The 17,693-nt window shown below is 41.3% G+C and overlaps 1 protein-coding gene across 10 annotated transcripts; it reads left to right on the plus strand.

The window, feature by feature from the left end:
* The first annotated feature begins 12 nt into the window (after nucleotides 1–12).
* CEP85 (centrosomal protein 85) lies at nucleotides 13–16,544 on the plus strand. Of its 10 annotated transcripts, none has more exons than XM_083455139.1 (14): nucleotides 133–310; nucleotides 824–1,839; nucleotides 1,968–2,083; nucleotides 5,019–5,698; nucleotides 6,669–6,802; nucleotides 7,263–7,380; nucleotides 7,679–7,864; nucleotides 9,143–9,295; nucleotides 9,555–9,709; nucleotides 11,602–11,719; nucleotides 13,173–13,223; nucleotides 13,312–13,419; nucleotides 13,936–14,161; nucleotides 15,374–16,544. In XM_083455139.1, exons 3-14 carry the CDS (start codon nucleotides 2,029–2,031, stop codon nucleotides 15,535–15,537), a joined length of 2,148 nt encoding a protein of 715 aa, XP_083311265.1. In that variant the 5' UTR covers nucleotides 133–310; nucleotides 824–1,839; nucleotides 1,968–2,028; the 3' UTR covers nucleotides 15,538–16,544. The 10 variants fall into 10 exon arrangements, with proteins under 10 accessions (XP_083311262.1, XP_083311267.1, XP_083311265.1 ...); XM_083455138.1 differs by having other exon boundaries at nucleotides 824–1,045; nucleotides 2,001–2,083; XM_083455136.1 differs by lacking the exon at nucleotides 824–1,839 and having other exon boundaries at nucleotides 13–310; nucleotides 2,001–2,083.
* Nucleotides 16,545–17,693: the final 1,149 nt, after the last annotated feature.

Below are 17,693 nucleotides of genomic sequence, written 5' to 3' on the forward strand. Positions count from 1 at the left end.
TGGCAGAGAAAAGAGGCGCGGCGCCGCCCCGCGGCCGAGGGCGCGAGCCTTCAACGGTCACTCTACGAGGGAGTGGGCGTGGCAACAATGGAGAAGGTGGAGCGTCGTGAGCCTTTTCCTTTTCACCCGCGTGCAACGGTCGTTGCGCGTGCGCAGTGAGCGGCGGGAGGTCTGAGGCTCCGCTTTCCCGGAGTTGTCTGGGGAGATTTCGTCGTCGTCTGCTCTTATCCGAGTTGTGAACGGATGTGTTTTACCTCAGCACTCGCTCAAAGGGACCTTTGTTCGCGGACCCGTCATTTGTACGCTAGAGGTAAAATAATAATAATAAATAACTTTCCTCTTTGTGGGTTTAGCCCTGACCCCATTTAATTCGCCGCTCAGAAACCCTGGAATACTGTATATTCTTCGGTATAAACAACCATGGCTTTACCCGAAACCGGGGTGGAGGGAAAGGTAGTGAGGAGATGGGTGTCCTTCTGTGCCCTCAGATAGGCACTATTTAGCCTTAAAATACACTCATAACTCCCCCCTAAAACACCATTGCTGGATTCCCCCTCCCTTTGGTGGCTCTTTGAAGGAAAGATGCTCTTCATGTACACATGATGCGGATTGAGAGGATTATAAATAAGTCATGGGCTAGAAACTCAAAACCAGGCTTACTTGAAAGTGAACTCCATCAAAATGGATAGACCATTTAATGATTCTTCTGCCCATTGTAGTAATTGCAATGTGCTCTGCTAGATGCTGAATGCTTTTAGTTGTATTTTTATTCATTCTTTTGTTTTATATTGTATTTTATTGTGTTGCAATTTGCATTCCATAGAACTCAAATTGTAATTTAATGCAAGAAATAGAAGCAATAAAAATACAATTGAAAATCGAAATGAATATTTAATGTGGACATGCCATGGACTACATGAACGAAGCTTGTAGGCCACTGCTGGGCCACAGACCACGGTACAGGGAACCTATGCCATAAGGTGCATTTCTTGGTATTTGCACTGAAGACGTGAGTCCAGCTGAGTGCAGTAGGACTTATTTCCAGGTAGGTTCCAAACATGTAGAATTGCAGCCACAGTTAGAAGCAATATATATTTAGAGGCTGTACTTGGGTAATGCCTTTATTGTGTCCAACCAAAATGCCACAAAAATGGAAAGCTTTTGAGATCTATAGAAATCTTGATTAGACAGGATGTTACACAAAATAGGGGGTGGTTAGCTGAGGAAAAATAATAAGCAAAAAATCAGAAAAACTACCCTGGATGTTAACTATAAGATCTGCTTGTAGTTAATGTCTAAATTGGAGATTACAAGATGAGTCCCTCACAGATGCTGAGATACTGGCCTACACACTTGGGGTTTTGGGATGGAGAAGGAAAAAATGGCTGCTGCCCCCATTTCTTTGAAGAAGAAAAAAAATGCCTAGCCTGTAAACCTGTTCTTTCCCACACACTTCAAATGAAACCACAAGTTCCTGCTCAGGTAAAGAGCAGAGATAAAAAGAAATGTGGCATTCTTTATTTTGGCAAACCCAGAAGTTAATTTTGGCAGATGCATTAGGTGACAGGCAATTTAAGTGTGCTACATGACTGCTACCTTCTTAATATGCACAATGGCTGTAATCCTATTCACACATTTGGGATTAGGTCCTATGAAATTTAACAGGACTTTCAAATAAACATGCACAGCATTGGTAATGCAAAGGTTTTGTTTTGTTTTTAACTTCCCAGGTCAGGGAACAGGATAAAAGTATTATACATGTGCTTTTAAAATGTGTAAATAAAACATGTTTTGGCAAAAATATGGATGATCTTCTATATATCACACATAAAATAAGTCGTATGAGAGTGGCTCAAAGGCATTGTTCCAGATTTTGCATGAATATGCCCCACAGAGAACTGTTGAACTCTTGCCGCTGTTGAATATTGTTGGGAATGAATGTAAAAGCCATTAGGTGTGTATTCTAGCCATGTAAATTTGATATTTATCTAAAATTCCAGATAGATAACTTTGGTCATAGTTCCAATCATGGCTGCCTTTGGGGACACTCTAACTGAGACCTCCTCCTCGAACAGAACTGATGGTAAGTTTCCATTTTTAAGTTCCAATACAAAGCCTTTACATTCCGGGTTACTGTTCCTTCTCATATTATTGCACACTTTTTCAGATGAGACAGTGGCAGAATTGAATCTGTATTTAGGATTGGTAATGAACTGAATGAGGACCAATAAACTGAAGTTCAGTCCTGACTATTGGACTATTGCAGTGTGTTGTATGTGGGACTCACTTGAAAACTGTTCACAAACTGCCTTGGATTGGCTGCAAGGATCAGATGTTGCCATTTTTAAAACTACTCCACTTGCTAGTAGCCTGTTTTCTGAACATAATTCAAAGTGCTGGCTGTTGCCTGTAAAACCCTAAATATGTGTGATCTGACTCGTTGAAGGATTGCTTTCTCCTACACATGGCTGTCTGATATTTAATGTTAATTTCCAGAGTATTTAATGTTAATTTCTCTGAGTACTACTACCATGAGAGGCTAGGCAGCTGGTGATAACCTGCATTTGAAGAACTTTTCCTAGATAATTATCCTGGCACCAAATTTGTTTTTTTTTTTTTCCTGGTGGTATGTGTTCTCTGTTGTCCAGGACTTGCAGGCTATAAACTGGCTGATATTAATTGCTGGTTTTGCCTCCACTCTCTGTTTTATCAATATATTATTTTATTCTATTTTAATAAGTTGTTTTTTGCTGCTCTGAGAATATTAGCTGAAGAATGGATACGGATTTTGAAAATAAATAAATAGGTGTCCACAGTCTGGTTGACTTTTTATCTCCCTTTTCTGAGACTTTATGTCAACCAGGAAACAGATCAGCTTCTTGCTGCACATGGTCTTTTAAGTTCCTTTGAACTGAAATTTGTTTCCATTTTAGGAAATTTCAAAGGTTACAGAGCTAATGGCTTTGGGGACTTCTGACTGTAGAAAAATTATCCATGATGTGACTGTGTACCGTATAAGGAAACTTGATATGCCCTTTAGCTTATCTTAGCAGTGGGCAACTTTGAATATAAAACTTTCCCTACACAGATATACATTAGTATGGGATGTGGGGGAAGGCATTTGCTTAGTGCATGCTATGTGTGATGTTAATGAAACATCTGTTTTGCTGTTTATATACGCAGCAATTGAAAAGTAATTTGTTGGTACCCTGTCACATATGCGGTGTCCATTTCTTTTTTGCACTATATGAAGTTGGTTTAGAAGGTAGACTACACCCTAAATACATTTCAGAGTGTCCAGCTGTAACTGCATCCTACAAACTTCAGGCACTCAGACTCCCTTGGTAAGGAAGCAAGCACTTGCCTCATCACTTCAAGATCCAAATTGCTGGCACTGAACTAAAGACTTGTTAACCAGTGTCCCGGGAAGGAGAGCAAGCACTTGTTCATGAGGTGCCTGGGAGAAGCAGTTCTGGTGGGAGAAAGGATATCACTTGCTCCATCTTTTCCTGGCTGCTGTGGGTGCCTTCTCTTTCCCTGTCATCCACATCTGTGGCTGTGCCCCTAGTCTACTTCCCTCTTTTCATCTCTCATAAGGAGTTCTTATGGAGATGTTGCATAGCCTGCATATGTGCATTGCCTTCCAGCACCATTCTACACTCTTGATGGGTAAATGCCATGTGCGAAGTAGGCCACCAAGGTGAGTGGGTTAGCTGAGATGTGAATTTTCCTATACAAATATTCTCTGGGCACGTCCAGATGCCCCTAATTTAAGAGACAGCATGTGTGCCTTTAGTTTCCCAGGGCATCTTAAATAACTTTTCCCAGCACTTCTGCATTCTGCAAATAAGAAATGCTAGAAATCTAATGCAGGATCTCATACATGCAGAGTCATGCTCTGTTCTATTCTTAATAAAACTTGTTTCCTAGTGCCAATATTCTGATTAGTAGATAGTCTTCACATCTTCACATGATTGGCTTAATAAATACTAAACAACATTGTGTTGCCCTCCTGTTTTTGAAATGTGTCTAGCTCTTGCATAATCAAATTTCAGTTCTTGGAGGAGATATCAGCTGACCAATTCTTCTGACATACTTCATATTGGCATCTTGTCAGTAGATGCTTAACCATGCCATGCATAGCATCAATCCTGTGATAATCAAACTAGGGCTCTGCATTCCCCTTCATATCAGCGTTTGGGTATTGCAAACATGTGGCAATGTGAGATCAGCAGGAAAGAAGCTGTAGCCCAGAGAGACAAACTTTTAAATTGTATTTTTGCTGACTTAAATTCATGCAAAGGTACCCAATAATATGGAGAGGAAGAAATATTGTTTGTCAATATGGTGCCTTGCTGTTTGGTTGAACTGCTGTTGTTTTTCCTGTATTGAAACCTGAGAGTTGCTAAGAATAACTTCACACTTCCATCTAGTCAGATCTGGTACTTCTGCGTCAGTATTTTCAGCATTCGTACAGCCTTATTCTGTACAGCTGTTGGGGAGAATCAAAGCTTATTTTGGGGGGAAGCTAATGCCAAACAGGGCAGCAATTGCTTCACTTTTCTAGGAGGTGTTCCAATCTACTGCTGCTTTAGGGTAGTCGCCAACTTCACTTGACGTGTCCGGCAGCAAATGAGAATTGCAGTGCTGTTGGTTGGGAATGTAATCAAGAGCTCAGCTCCTCGGTCCTGAGTAAGTGTTAGCATTTTATAAAGCCACACTTCAATATGTTTTTTATGAGCAGCTAAAAAGTTCCACTTTTCTTTTAAGATCTCATTTGATCAAATGAAAGTTAGTCTGGTTGCATATTCACATTTGAATTGTGTCCAGAGGCTGATGCAAATAAGCTAGGAAATATAGCTATTGTTTATAAGAAAATGGCTTTTCCTTTTTATCATATACTGTAGAAGCTCTGCTGCAATGTGTGAGGTGCCTAGCTGCGTAGTGTACAGATAAGCTACACTTCTCTAAAGTGTAATGTTTTGAGCCTAATCTACCAGTTGTTTTTCTTTTCCCAGCATTCTGCAGTTCCAGTGACGGTTCTTCATTTCAGCCCATCAAAACCCAAGTGGCCATCCCTACAGCTCATGTCATGCCTTCCATGCTAGATAGGTCTTCTTGTTCAGTGGGTGAATCAAGCGTGCTTCGGACCACCCTGACTTCCTCTCTGCCAGTCTCTTCAAGTAGCACAGGAGGGCTGATGTCCAACCATGATCCTGATACTCTGAGGCACTCCCAGGTGTTTCACAGGAACCCTGTTCATCTTTATCAAACTTCAATGGAAAATGGCTGTAACCAATCCTCTTTCCTTGCTCCTGACCAAACAAGTGTGGAGTGTGCTCAGAAACCCATTAGATTGGCTGCTGAACTCACGTTTAACCAATCTCCTCTTCTGGATAAGCAGTCTGCTGGTCCTTGGTCCCAGCTTCAAATGTGTAATTCAGATACTGCTGTTACTGGCCTAGAAAAAGATCCATGCAAAGTGCTGCTAGATGTTAAACCAGCAACAGAAACCAACAGAGTCTGTGAAAAGCAGGTACCCTTGGGGCTTAATCCTGCTACTATGTACCCCAGCCCAACAGCTCAGTCTCAGCTGTGGAAGCAGGAAACTTGCACACTACATCAGCATGAGAATTGTGCGCTTAGTGCCTGGAATCAGCACTTGGACCGTGTTCGCCTGCAATTGGAGCAGATTCAGGTAGAAGGTCTTTTTGAAACAATCTGCTTTAGTTTAAGAGAGTGTGTGGACACAACAAGAGTTTAAAGTTGAATAGCACTTTTAGCCCTTATTCACAGTTGCATATAAACAGAGTTATTCCATTGCATGTTTATTTTTCTGAAATATATATGTTTCCACTTTCTATGCATGAGTCTTTCTCCTCTAAGTTGTTTTCTGCTTTAATCTCTATGATAGTGGTTAAATAGAAATAAAATATACAGTTGTCAGTGACTAATGCTGTTGTATGGATTTGTCTGGTGAAAGAGTACAAGGTAATACGCTTCCTTGACTAACGATTAATGAGGGTGGAATTGATAATCATTAGTATTGTCTATGTGGTGCTTTAGTTTACAGGGAGAGGTGGCACTGTGCCATTTTTCAAGGAGAAGTTCCTGAAAAAATGGGCAGCTCATGGGTATGCATAGGGAGAAGTCCTGTATTTGTTGTATCTGGGTTTTAAGGAGTTTAGGGATTCTCCAAAGTGCATATTCCAGCCTTGTTTTTCCAAATGTTGTTACTATATATCATGAGTTCTTTTTTACTGTGTATGGAAAAAATTGCAGACAAGTAACAGTTAGCAAAATGACTGTGATTCATTTTGCCTTTTTGAAAACTTTGTCATAAAATCCACACTCTTCTAGTGAGATGAAACCATCTTTGTTTAGTGACTTAGAGCAAATCCCTTCCATTCCCTGCAGAAAGGGAACTTTCATGGTTGGTTCAGTGTATCATTTCTCTGTAACACACAGAGTGATCTAAAATTATTGTGTGCAATTCTTTATGGAGCTATTTTTTTCATAGTGTTTTGATGTGGGTCTGGAATAGCTGGGTGTCAGATGAGTCTTCTATGGTTTCTTCAACACAGAAACCATGGAAGCAAATAGCCTCTTAAAAGTTGTGTCTGAACTGAACCTAATGCCTTATTTCTGTCTGACCCTCATGATTCCAGCTGCAAAACAAAGCTCCTTGCTACCATCCCTTGGGGAGCAGTACTTCACTGCACACTGTTGATCCAGCCCAGTGGGTTGGTATTGTAAATTCAAATGAGAACCTGCTCAGGGAGAAAGAAATCCTCATTGACAGGTAGGAAATGGAAATAATCTTTTAGATTCCCAACTATCAAGTCTTGAGACTGTCGCTCAGTTAGCATGTAATTAACATGTAACACTAAGCCATATTATGGTTTAGCATGAATGAGCAAACATGGGGGTTCTGACATTTAAGTTGTCACACTAAGCTGTGACTTGGTTTAGTGTTATATTCAAACCTGGGCTCATGTTTTGTCTCACTTTCAGACAACACATATTTATTGTTTAAATTGAGGGATGACAATGGAAGGTAGCCTCATCCCCAGTTACCTTTTCCCTTTCCATTACTCTCCCTCCCCCTCCTTTGCTTCCTGTCTTTAGATTATAAGCAGGCATTGGTAAATGCCATTTAAAAACTTGTATAAAGTCCATCCTACTGAATAAAACTTCTTGTTTTCTGAATACCTGACTTTGCAAATGTAAATATGTGTGTTGGGGTTATTCCTTTTTTGAAGGCAAAGGCAACACATTTCACAGCTGGAGCAGAAAGTACGAGAAAGTGAGCTGCAAGTCCACAATGCCCTCCTGAGCCATCCTGCTGCTTATGGGGACTTGTATCTGCTCAGAATGCAGGTAAGTACCATCAATTCATGGCTGGTGTGGCTTGAAGATTCTATTTCCTTCATTTTTCTGAAGTAAGAGCTACAGAAATAATGCTTGGGTGAAGAAGGTTGGATTAGGGAAATGCCATACTAGTCATCTACCATTTCAGGATCTTCTGAAGCTCTGGATCTGACAGTATCCACCATACCATTGGTCTTTTTTCTTTTCTTTTCTTTTTTGCAATTGCTGCTTTTCTGGGGGTGCAATATTTGGTGTGGATTTTGAGAATGCTTGGAAGCTAGTATGATCCTCATTAACTCTTTTGCAGGAAATGCAGCGGGAGAACATATTCTTACGAGCTCAGTTTACTGAAAAAACAGAATCTCTTACTAAGGAAAAGATTGAATTGGAGAGGAAACTGGCTGCTTTAGAAGCAAGTGTAAAACAGATCCAGGAGGCCCATAAGGAGACTATACAGAAGCATACAGTGGAGCTGAAGAAACAAGATGAAAGGGTGAGCTGTCTCTATTAATACAACAGGTCTCCCTGTTTCCACTAAGTTACTTGGTTACAAAAGGAAAACAGTACATGGGCACATGGTATATGCAGAATGTTTTGCTTCTGATTATGGACATTGCAGGTAGTAAGAATAAACTATCACAAAATATGCAAGGAATGTTGGGATACAGAATCCTCCCCCTCATGCATTTTGGGGTTAAGGCAAGAGTACAACAGCTTCTTGCACATAAGTTTATATTGAAGGATTGATTCTTGAGCAAAAAAACCTAGTACTTGGCTCTTCTGGCATCTAAACCTGGAGTCTTGATACAGTTCTTGCTTCCTGATCTTGCATCATGTAGCATTGCTTTTGGAAATTGGTTTCTGTGTTGAAGATCAGTAATGTGACTTAGAAATAATTCTGTTTCATTAGTAACAATGAATGGATGCTAATTGCAATACTCCTGCCAACCTAGCAGTTCGAAAGCACGTCAAAGTGCAAGTAGATAAATAGGTACCGCTCCGGCGGGAAGGTAAACGTTGTTTCCGTGCGCTGCTCTGGTTCGCCAGAAGTGGCTTAGTCATGCTGGCCATATGACCCGGAAGCTGTACGCCGGCTCCCTCGGCCGATAAAGCGAGATGAGCGCCGCAACCCCAGAGTCAGCCACGACTGGACCTAATGGTCAGGAGTACCTTTACCTTTAATTGCAATACATTTAATAGGCAAGCTTAGCAAATTCAAAGTTTATTTACTAAATAAAAATAAAATAAAATAAACATGTTAAACAATTTTGCTCTCTGGGGCATCAGAATTCCTCTCCACCAAAACCCCACATCAGCGTTGAAGATTCTAAATAGTGAAATGAAATAGGCAGAAAGCTGAGCACATCAAGATTTTTCCAAAACAGTAGCACCAGTACTGGACTGGGTTTCTCTGAGCATCCAAATCCTATGGTTTTTTAATATGAAGCTTTAACTGTGCTCTGCATGTAAAATGTGTTGCATTCTTCATCAGCATGTCTTAAAGAGAATATTTTTTTTACTTAGCTGACACAACTTACCCCCTGACATCATGTTGCTGCTTTTGTGTAGCCTGGAGTGAGATTAGCCTGCTCTGTGTGATGGCCCATTCTGTCTTGAAGTACTCTGCTTGAATGAAGCCTCTAATGTATATTTTATTTGTTGCTTGTAGGTTAAAATAGTGTTTGCCCCTCAAAGCTGATACATGCACTCACTCAATGAGTGAAAAACAGTCCTCTAAGAAAGCCCCTCCTTTTGTTCTTTGTTTGTGCAGGTAAAGGCAAGAGATAAACATATTGAGCACCTGAAAAAGAAGTGCCAAAAAGAATTTGAACAGAACCGTGAGAAACAGCAGAGAATTGAGACTCTGGAGCGTTACGTTGCTGACCTTCCAATGTTGGAAGATCATAAGAAACTCCACCATCAGGTATATTGGTATCTCCTGGATACAGCTGCACTTGTGCCAGGTCTTTGCATCTAACTGAGTGTGCATGGCTGGCTGGAATGGCAATCTGTTTTCAGGAAGTGAAATATTCTGATCTATTCAAATTTCTTGGAAGAAGATGTAGGAGACATATGCTTTGCGTGAAAGAAAAACTGCTAGGAAAGAATTCTGTTGGTTCTGAAGTGTGCTCTCTCTCTCTCTCTCTCTCTCTCTCTCTCTCTCTCTCTCTCTCCTTTTTTAGTTAAAAGAATCTCAGCAGGCAACTACAGCTTTGCAGGAATCAGTGACCACTCTTGAGAAAGAGCTTGCAGATGTTCGTGCCAATTGTAGAGAGAAGGAGCTGCACCTAGAAATGCAGAAACACAAAGAAATGGAACTGCTTTCTACCATGCGCAGGTAATGCCCTTGGGAACTGTGAGTGAAGAAACAGAACGAAATAAGAGAATGTTATTTGGTGTGGTCTCAAAGTCTTATATTGTATAGTGCTTGTGGTGGAACCTCCCTATAATGCATTTCTATCAGGGATTCAGTGAGAGACAATATGATAGTACAAGCCTCGGGAATGAGGGTGGGGGCAAGAGGTGGGAATAGCTGTAGAAGAGTAAACTTGAGTAGCGGTCGAGTGGGAAAGAGATCGTGTTCAGCTTGCTGTGTAGATGCACAACACTCAGTTTTTAAAACTATAAAACTGAGTAAGGGAGCTTGGGGGCAAAGAGTGGACTCTGGAGTTAGCGTGATGCTTGAGAGAAAAATGGACAATAGAGGAGCAGACACCACAGGAGCTGAGTATATGGGTATTGGCCAAATCTGCCTTGGGTGCCTTGGCATAAAGGCAGTATATAAATGATTGCATTTAGATAGATTGCAGATAGATAGATAAAATAGTTGGCTATAGGCATGTAATGAGCTTGCTATTAAAAGTGTGTCATGTCAGTTTTGTCTTCCAAATTATAGTAAACATTCTGGCTTCAGAATCAAGAGGAGATAATTTGGCACTGGGCTTTGGGCTGCTTTTAAAACATTAGTAGCATGTGATGGAGGCAGATCCATTTTGTTTAAACTACCCAGTTGTGTGGAAGAGGGGTGTGTTTGAGGAGATTTCACCCCTCCCATACTCAAGAATCACCTCATCAGTCTCCTGACTCTGAAGAGAGGAGGAGGCGTGTTCTTATATCTGCATGTTCCACTCCGACATAGTGTGTGACTCTGTGTGAGAGAGAGACTCTGAGAGAGAGAGTCAGCCAGTGAGTGAGTGAGTCAGCAAGTCAGTGTCTTAGAAAAGACTGAGAATCTCCATTTGTATATAGTGTATAGAACAGTAGCTGTTAGAGAATAAAAGAAGATATTCTTCAGCACTGTCGTCCGAGTATTTATGCTCTGCTGTACTCTGCTGCACAACGACTGTTTACTTGGTGAAGTGATTTGCGGTGCTCACAGCTCTGAGTTGTGAGTCCACGGCACTTGGACCTGTTCTACAGAGGAAGGTGGTCTCTGGAAGTGCCATCCAGCTCGCCTAGCCCAGTCGGGGCTGAGGTGGACGAGTCCAGTTGGTGACACTGGCTCAAGGGCGATGCTGACAGTGTTTTGAATGATTAACAGTAAAGGGAGTTTACAGTGGGGGTGCGGGGACACAGACCTTCCTCCTGCCCATGAATCTGTTCCCCATCCCCAGCATTTGTCTCATCAATTGAGTGTCCTTGCTTGGGATATCTTTTTTAAAAAAATTGTAGCTGTTTATATTCTCTCTCTAGGGATACAAATCCTTCCAATGTGAATCACAATTACCATCAAAATCCATTGACAGAATCACAATAAACAATATAAAAACATAAATAATCAGAATTCTTCCCACAATGCCTTGTATTTGGGGAGTTCACAGGACAGACCAGTTGGAGCAGGCTTCGAGGCCTGCTGCCTCTCCTGAGCTCCAGTGAAGACAGAGGGTGAACAAGTTTAGGGAACTTGCCATGCTGATTATGTAAGGTTGTCATTTTTTTCCCATATTGGATGAGGGGTGGGGAAGAGCTACAAGACAATGTTTGGCTTTTTTGTTCTTTCACAGAAAAATGTGGCCTTGTCTCCTCACAAATGTGACTATGACTTAAGAATGTCTTTAAAATGTGTTTTTTGTTACTTAAAATGCATGCTTTTGGAGTAGAGTAGGCTTTCTACTTGGTCAATATGGGATCAAGAGGTGGCTGTAGTTCAGATTGAGTATTATGAAATCCATCTTCAAAGGGTGAACTTGTTGAGGTCATTCCATTTAGCATTGGCATCTTGTTTCTTAGTTTACAAGATAAAATGCAGCGTGGGAAGAATTCAGCAACAGACGACACTGCCCAGGAGTTGGAGAAAGAGAAACAACAAAAAGTTTCCCTGCAAAATGAATGTGATCTCCTTAGGAAGGTAACCTACTCCCAGTGGGGAATTGGTGGTTATTGTGGATCTCATATTCTCTGGCAATTGGATCATATTCTTTGTGCAGTCCCACATATGGGTTCTGTATCTGCTAAGATAGACATCTCTTTTAGATAGATTGTGCCAAGCTCAGTGATTAACACCACACCCCTACCTCTAGGTAAGCAACTTTGCTATTCTCCTATTTGTGAAACTGCACAGAGATAACAAAGAATAACAAAACAGCTTGGATTGTCATTCACTGAGGCGTCATTGTGTGCTTGCACCCTTCTTCCTCACTGCAGATGCCATTAGGACCTGCTGTCACTTGAGTACTTCTTGTATAGTCCCTGCAACAGTGTGTTAGGAACTGAGCAGGAAGGCAGGAGCCATGTCTCCAGGATATGCACTGTGAGGGTTGGGAGCAAGCTTCCCATCAAAATTTGTATTGTCTAGTTTAGAAAGCCTTTCTTTTTCTTTTTTACTATCACCTCAGTTTATATTTTTATGTGAGAACAGAAGGAGGAAAGGGGCTTCAGATTTCAGAAGCCATGCTTCTGCCTAAGCCACCTACCAGCCTGGTGCCTGCCTTTCAGCAAGAGACTGGCGTCTCTAAGGAAGTTCCTGCTTGCAGGCTGTTGAGCTCCACCTGCTCAGGAGACAGAGCAGTCAGGCGACGTTAGGCTGCATGCTCGCTTGCTTGCACACACAATATCTCCAAGGATGATTTTTGCCTGCCGCTGAGGAGGCGGACAGGAGACAGAGAGCTAAGGCAGAGGGTTACCTGCAGTTCACACACGATTTCTCAAAAAGCAATTTTTGCGTCAGCCTGCTGCTGCCGCCACTACAGGAAGCACAGAAGAGCATCTGAGGCAGAGTTAGCAATAGCAATGGCTGCACAGGACAGGAAGAAGCATTGACTTCCTGAGTTTTGCAGTGTTGTGCTTTTTGACTATTGTACACAAGCACACATACGATTCACAATATATTGTCAGATAATTTTTTTAAACAAATGGTTATCACAATTTGCTCTTTATATCGATATAAGACAATATATTGATATATTGCCTGACCCCAGCGCAGAACTCGTATGTGACTGCACAGATGACCATGTGAGGAATCACGGTTACAGATAAGCATCTGAAGAGGGGAGAGTTTAAATCATGAAGATCTTAAGCTCAACAATCTAGTACTTCCTGCAAGTGTGATCCTGAATTAGTGGTGTATTGCTGTGAAGAGTTATATTTCAGGACAAATAATCTCTTCTGAACAGTCCACAAACGATTTGGGGTTGAGAGTAAGATCAGAATGTAATCTCTAATTGCAAATATGGGGTCATACACAGTAGTGCAGTGCTCATAAATGCATTTGTTAAAGCAATAAACATTCAATTTTTATTATTTTGTTAAGAGTACATCTAAGGGTGCTAATAAATACATGGGAAGGTTTTCATCTTTTTCAGATTGTGGATAATCAGAAGAAGAAGATGAATCGGTTATCTTCAGAGGTAAAGGTGAGTTCAAATTGAAGGATTGGATATATGGTTCATGTATCCAAATCATCAACAGGATAATCAGAATTTGTTTGTTCTTGTATTCCAGGATCTAGAGAATCGGATTGCTCAGGAGGAAGACACAGGTCAAGCTCTCAAAGTGGAAGCACTGAGGCAGGAGAATGTAATGCAACAACTGCGCATAGCAGTGAAAGAGGTAGTCTCCCTTTTAAATATTGGCATTTGTTAAACAGATTAACCAGCCAAACAACTATGTAGTAGGATCTCCATTCCTAGTCCCTCGCTCCCTCCCTTTTTTGCTTTAGAGCACCTTGACTGCCTAATAAGTCTGTTTTACTTCTCAGATTTGTAGCCTTATTTGAATCCTCCTTCCCTTTGGTTTGTTATACCCATATAGAAATAGTGTTTAGTGTTTTTGGTACTCCTAGGGCTGTACAGCAATTTGTAGCTTGCAGTGGCTTTTGGTTACAACAGCATAGTATCAAGTAGCTCAGGATCTAGTATCTCTTTTATTCCCACCTCCCCAGTAATTATGGTTAGAATTGAGATCACACAGTGACCTCTGATATTTTATAACGCCATTAGAAAGTGGGTGCTGCTGCCAATCTGAAGGTTTCCAACATAGAAGACATACTGTAGAATTGCAGTCTCACACTAGGGGGTGATAGAGATCTTCTTTAATGCTCCAGCTTCTCTTCCCCATTCCTTTTAGCTTTCTGTACAGAACCAGGAACTGATGGAAAAAAATCTGACTCTTCAGGAGCACCTCCGGCAGATTGAGCCGGGTCAGCTACTGTCTGATGAAACAGCCCACCTTATTCAAGAGCTGCATAGAGAGCTAGCCAGCTGCCTGCAGGACCTGCAGTCTGTCTATAGCGTTGTAACGCAAAGGGCTCAAGGAAAGGATCCCAACTTGTCTTTATTGTTGGGGATTTGCAGTAAGTAAAACTGAGTTTTTTCAGCAGCTAGTAGTAGAGGAATATTCTTTCTTTGGGGCTCTGAAGATGTAATGCTTCTCCTGTTTTATTGGTTGCCTGTTGATAGGACAAGGGTTGCCAACTCTTTCTAGGTCTGTGGGCATATTTGGCGTTTTGAGATAGGTCTGTGGGCATAGTGATGTCTCTCCTCACTCCCCTGGGTCATTCTGCTCCCACAGTGGACAGAGGAGCACACACAAATTCCTTGTTTTTTCGTGAGGTCTATGTAAAACTGAGATCCAGTAGAACTGAAACAGCCTCATGAATTTGCCTGATTTTACACAGAGCTCTCTAAAAGCATATTCAAAGTAAAGCTTACATTGGTAGCCTGTTCAGTAAAAATTACATACCAGCTGTTTGCCAACACTGCTAAAATATGGATACAAATCACAGATTTTAACCATTACGCACAATGGTGACTTTAAGGGGATCTCTTGAAAAAAATTGATGATCCATAAGCCTTAGAGCCATGTGTTTGCACCATGGCAGTGCTGGAAAACACTGGATCCATGAATCTTATGGCTCATTAAATGGACATATGATCTGTGAGGAACTGAAAAAACGTTATGCAATTTCAAGAGGATCCATTTTACATGTGGTGTGTGCACCCACATGCTCTCCCTGGCACTCCTCTCTCCCTCCTGACTCCAGCACCCTAATTTCTCTCCCCAGCCCCCCTCTTTAGCTGCTTGGGTGCTGCTTGAAGCCTTGAAAAGCCTAGGGAACTGAAAAAAGAAATGCAAGAGAGGGTAGCTCACTTCCTCCACCCTTGCCTCCTAATGACAAAGGTTATGGAGAGTATTGGGGGGCACTAGGAAAAGTCTGTAGGAAAGTCTGTAGGAAAAGACTGTCATGGTGCCCCCATTTTGGCAGCTTGGGGTTTTATGCTGAGGATATCTTGTAAATTGTTTTGCTGACATCAAAATCATTCAGTAATGTTTGCTTCACTTGCAATACCGTTTCAGAATCACTAGACCATTGACATTCAACACTTCTCAGTATACTTTCTTAACCATTTGGAGACATACCCAAATGTGCATACATAATAGTGAGAGCTAGAATGTGCTTTAAAAAGTGGAGGGGGGGATAAATCTGTTTCTAGCCTTAAATTGGATATCTGCAATCCCTGAATATGACCTCACTCATCTGTAACTTTGTTCTCTGATATCACAGCTGTGCACTGTTCAGTTAAAGAAAATGATGACTTACAGAAACCGGGCATGATAGCGAAGAAGCTGGAGGATGTAAAACAATTGCGCAAAGAGATTGAAGATTTACGGACTGCTATTTCTGACAGATATGCACAGGATATGGGGGATAACTGTATCACGCAATGAAGGCAAAATGATGGGACCCAAGGACTAAGATTCCACATCCATGAAAGCTGCTATAGGGTGGGATTTTCCAAAGCTCCTTCAATATATTATACTTCTGATTTGATGCCAAGTGGAGCGTGTTTCCTGCACCAAGAAATCAAAGTGTTTCTCTTGCCAGGAAGGTTCTTTGAAGAAAATGTCTGTGTTTGGCACACACTTCCCTTTTATTTGCAATTGGTTAAGATTTTGGGCAGGCTACCAAATAGCTGGTCCTTCCAGCTGTGAGTTCTCAGCAGTGACATAATTGCAGTTCCAGGGCTAGTTCATGCTTGCAATCACATGCCAGTAAATGCACCCTCTCTTCAGCTTGTAGCCTGCAATTTCATGAGGAAGTATGTGAATGGAGTAGTACATGGTTACAGCTGACAATCATTTCTGTGATTTTTGCAGCAGCACTTTTTCTAGATACCATAGTCATAGGAATCACTCTGGCTACTGTGTACTGCAGCTTATGCAAAAAAATATTAGTGCAATTGTGGACATGCACAAGACTGAGGAGCCACTATGTCAGCATATGTGTTGAAACATTTAAATTGGTCTGGATAAAGATGTTCTGAAATTCTTCAGTACTCTGAACTGTTCTGGTTTAGAAAGGACCCCCAAAGAAGCAGGAGTACAATGTTGGGAGTTCTAAAAAGCCTTGATGCATTTACCCTCAAAAGCCTTATAAGTACAGCTGCTACCAAGGAGTCTGGTCTTAAAAGCCTTTATTAGTTCTACAAATGTCTAACTGGGGCAGGGGGGCTATAACCTACATCAGTAAAATGGCCTTTTACAGTGCCTGTTTTAATGGGTTAAAATGTTCCCATTCAAATGCACCTTTTAAACTGTTTTTGTATGTCTCTGTTCTTTACGCACATACTTACTATATATTCCAAAGTGTGGATTTTCATACTCATGTGCCTTAATTCCTAGAAATAAACTGTCTGAGATCAGCTGCATTCTTATAGGTGTGTGGCTGTATTGCAGCATTTGGATTCTTTCCATCTATCATGTGGATCTGACCTGGGCAAAAATATTGAGATCCTTCACTGGTTAGTTATTATGACTAAGCTGATCTGTACAAGTTATGGAATGTAGGTAGAGGAAGAGTTTTTGAATGCCCCTCATGTTTCAAAACAAAACATCAAACCTCCGATTGGAACATTTAAGATCTTGGCAAGAAACCTATGCCTCCTCCTTTACACAGATGGGAACTTTATAATATGGAAGAATGTTCAGTCATGTAGCCCAGATGTTTTATTCTCTTGGTGCAATGCATGTACTTGTTCTAAGGTTTATGAATACACATGGAATTGCCAACTTAACAAGCAGTTAACTGCAAACTTAACAAAGAGCATTTGTTGCCTCTTGCTGCTGCTCTCCCTACCTCCCTGGATATAACTGCAAGCGTACTTCTGCCTCAACATGCAATTGGCTGACTAACATCCCACCAGCAGTCCCTTTCTATGTATGCATTCTTAAAGTTCCTATCTCATCTAAAGTGGTGGGTTACATATCTCTGAATCCATCTGAGGTGCATTAAATCATTCATAAAGAACTGAGTAAACTAGTAATAAAGATGTATATGAGAGAGGAGGAGAGAGCATTGTGAAGTAGAAAGTGAGGAACTTGGTAACTAACTATCTAGGCTTCAGTGTGAAAAGGGTAGATTGAAAAGGGTGTACTGAACCTGCAGAAAGATGGGCACACACGACCCATCTCAAACGCCAAGATCTGTTTGTTTTTGAGAACAGATGATGTAGAAATTGAATATTTTGTTCATAGTTTATTGCAGCTATAACTTCTTTACAGGAGGAATCATTTTAAGCCTGCTGAAAAAATGGATTTAAAATACAGCTTTAGGTTAGTGAATGGATTGATACCTTGTTTTGCTACCAGGATCCATTCCGGAGCCCCAGCCGCTAGCTGAAAAGGACGCAAGGCAAAGCACCGTGTCTGCGTTTTTGCACATGCGCAAGTGGCAAACCTGGAAGTAACCCGTTCTGGTACTTCTGGGTTTCCTGCAGACGTTCGCCAAAGTGGACGCTAGACGAGGCAGACATTCGCAGAGGTATTACTGTACCAGGTTTGGAATCTGTTGTCAGCATGAAAGGCTGGAACATTCAGAGTTGTGT

The sequence above is a fragment of the Podarcis tiliguerta genome (genome assembly GCF_965153285.1).
Source record: "Podarcis tiliguerta genome assembly, chromosome: 8".
In the NCBI taxonomy this organism is placed as follows: Eukaryota; Metazoa; Chordata; class Lepidosauria; order Squamata; family Lacertidae; genus Podarcis; species Podarcis tiliguerta.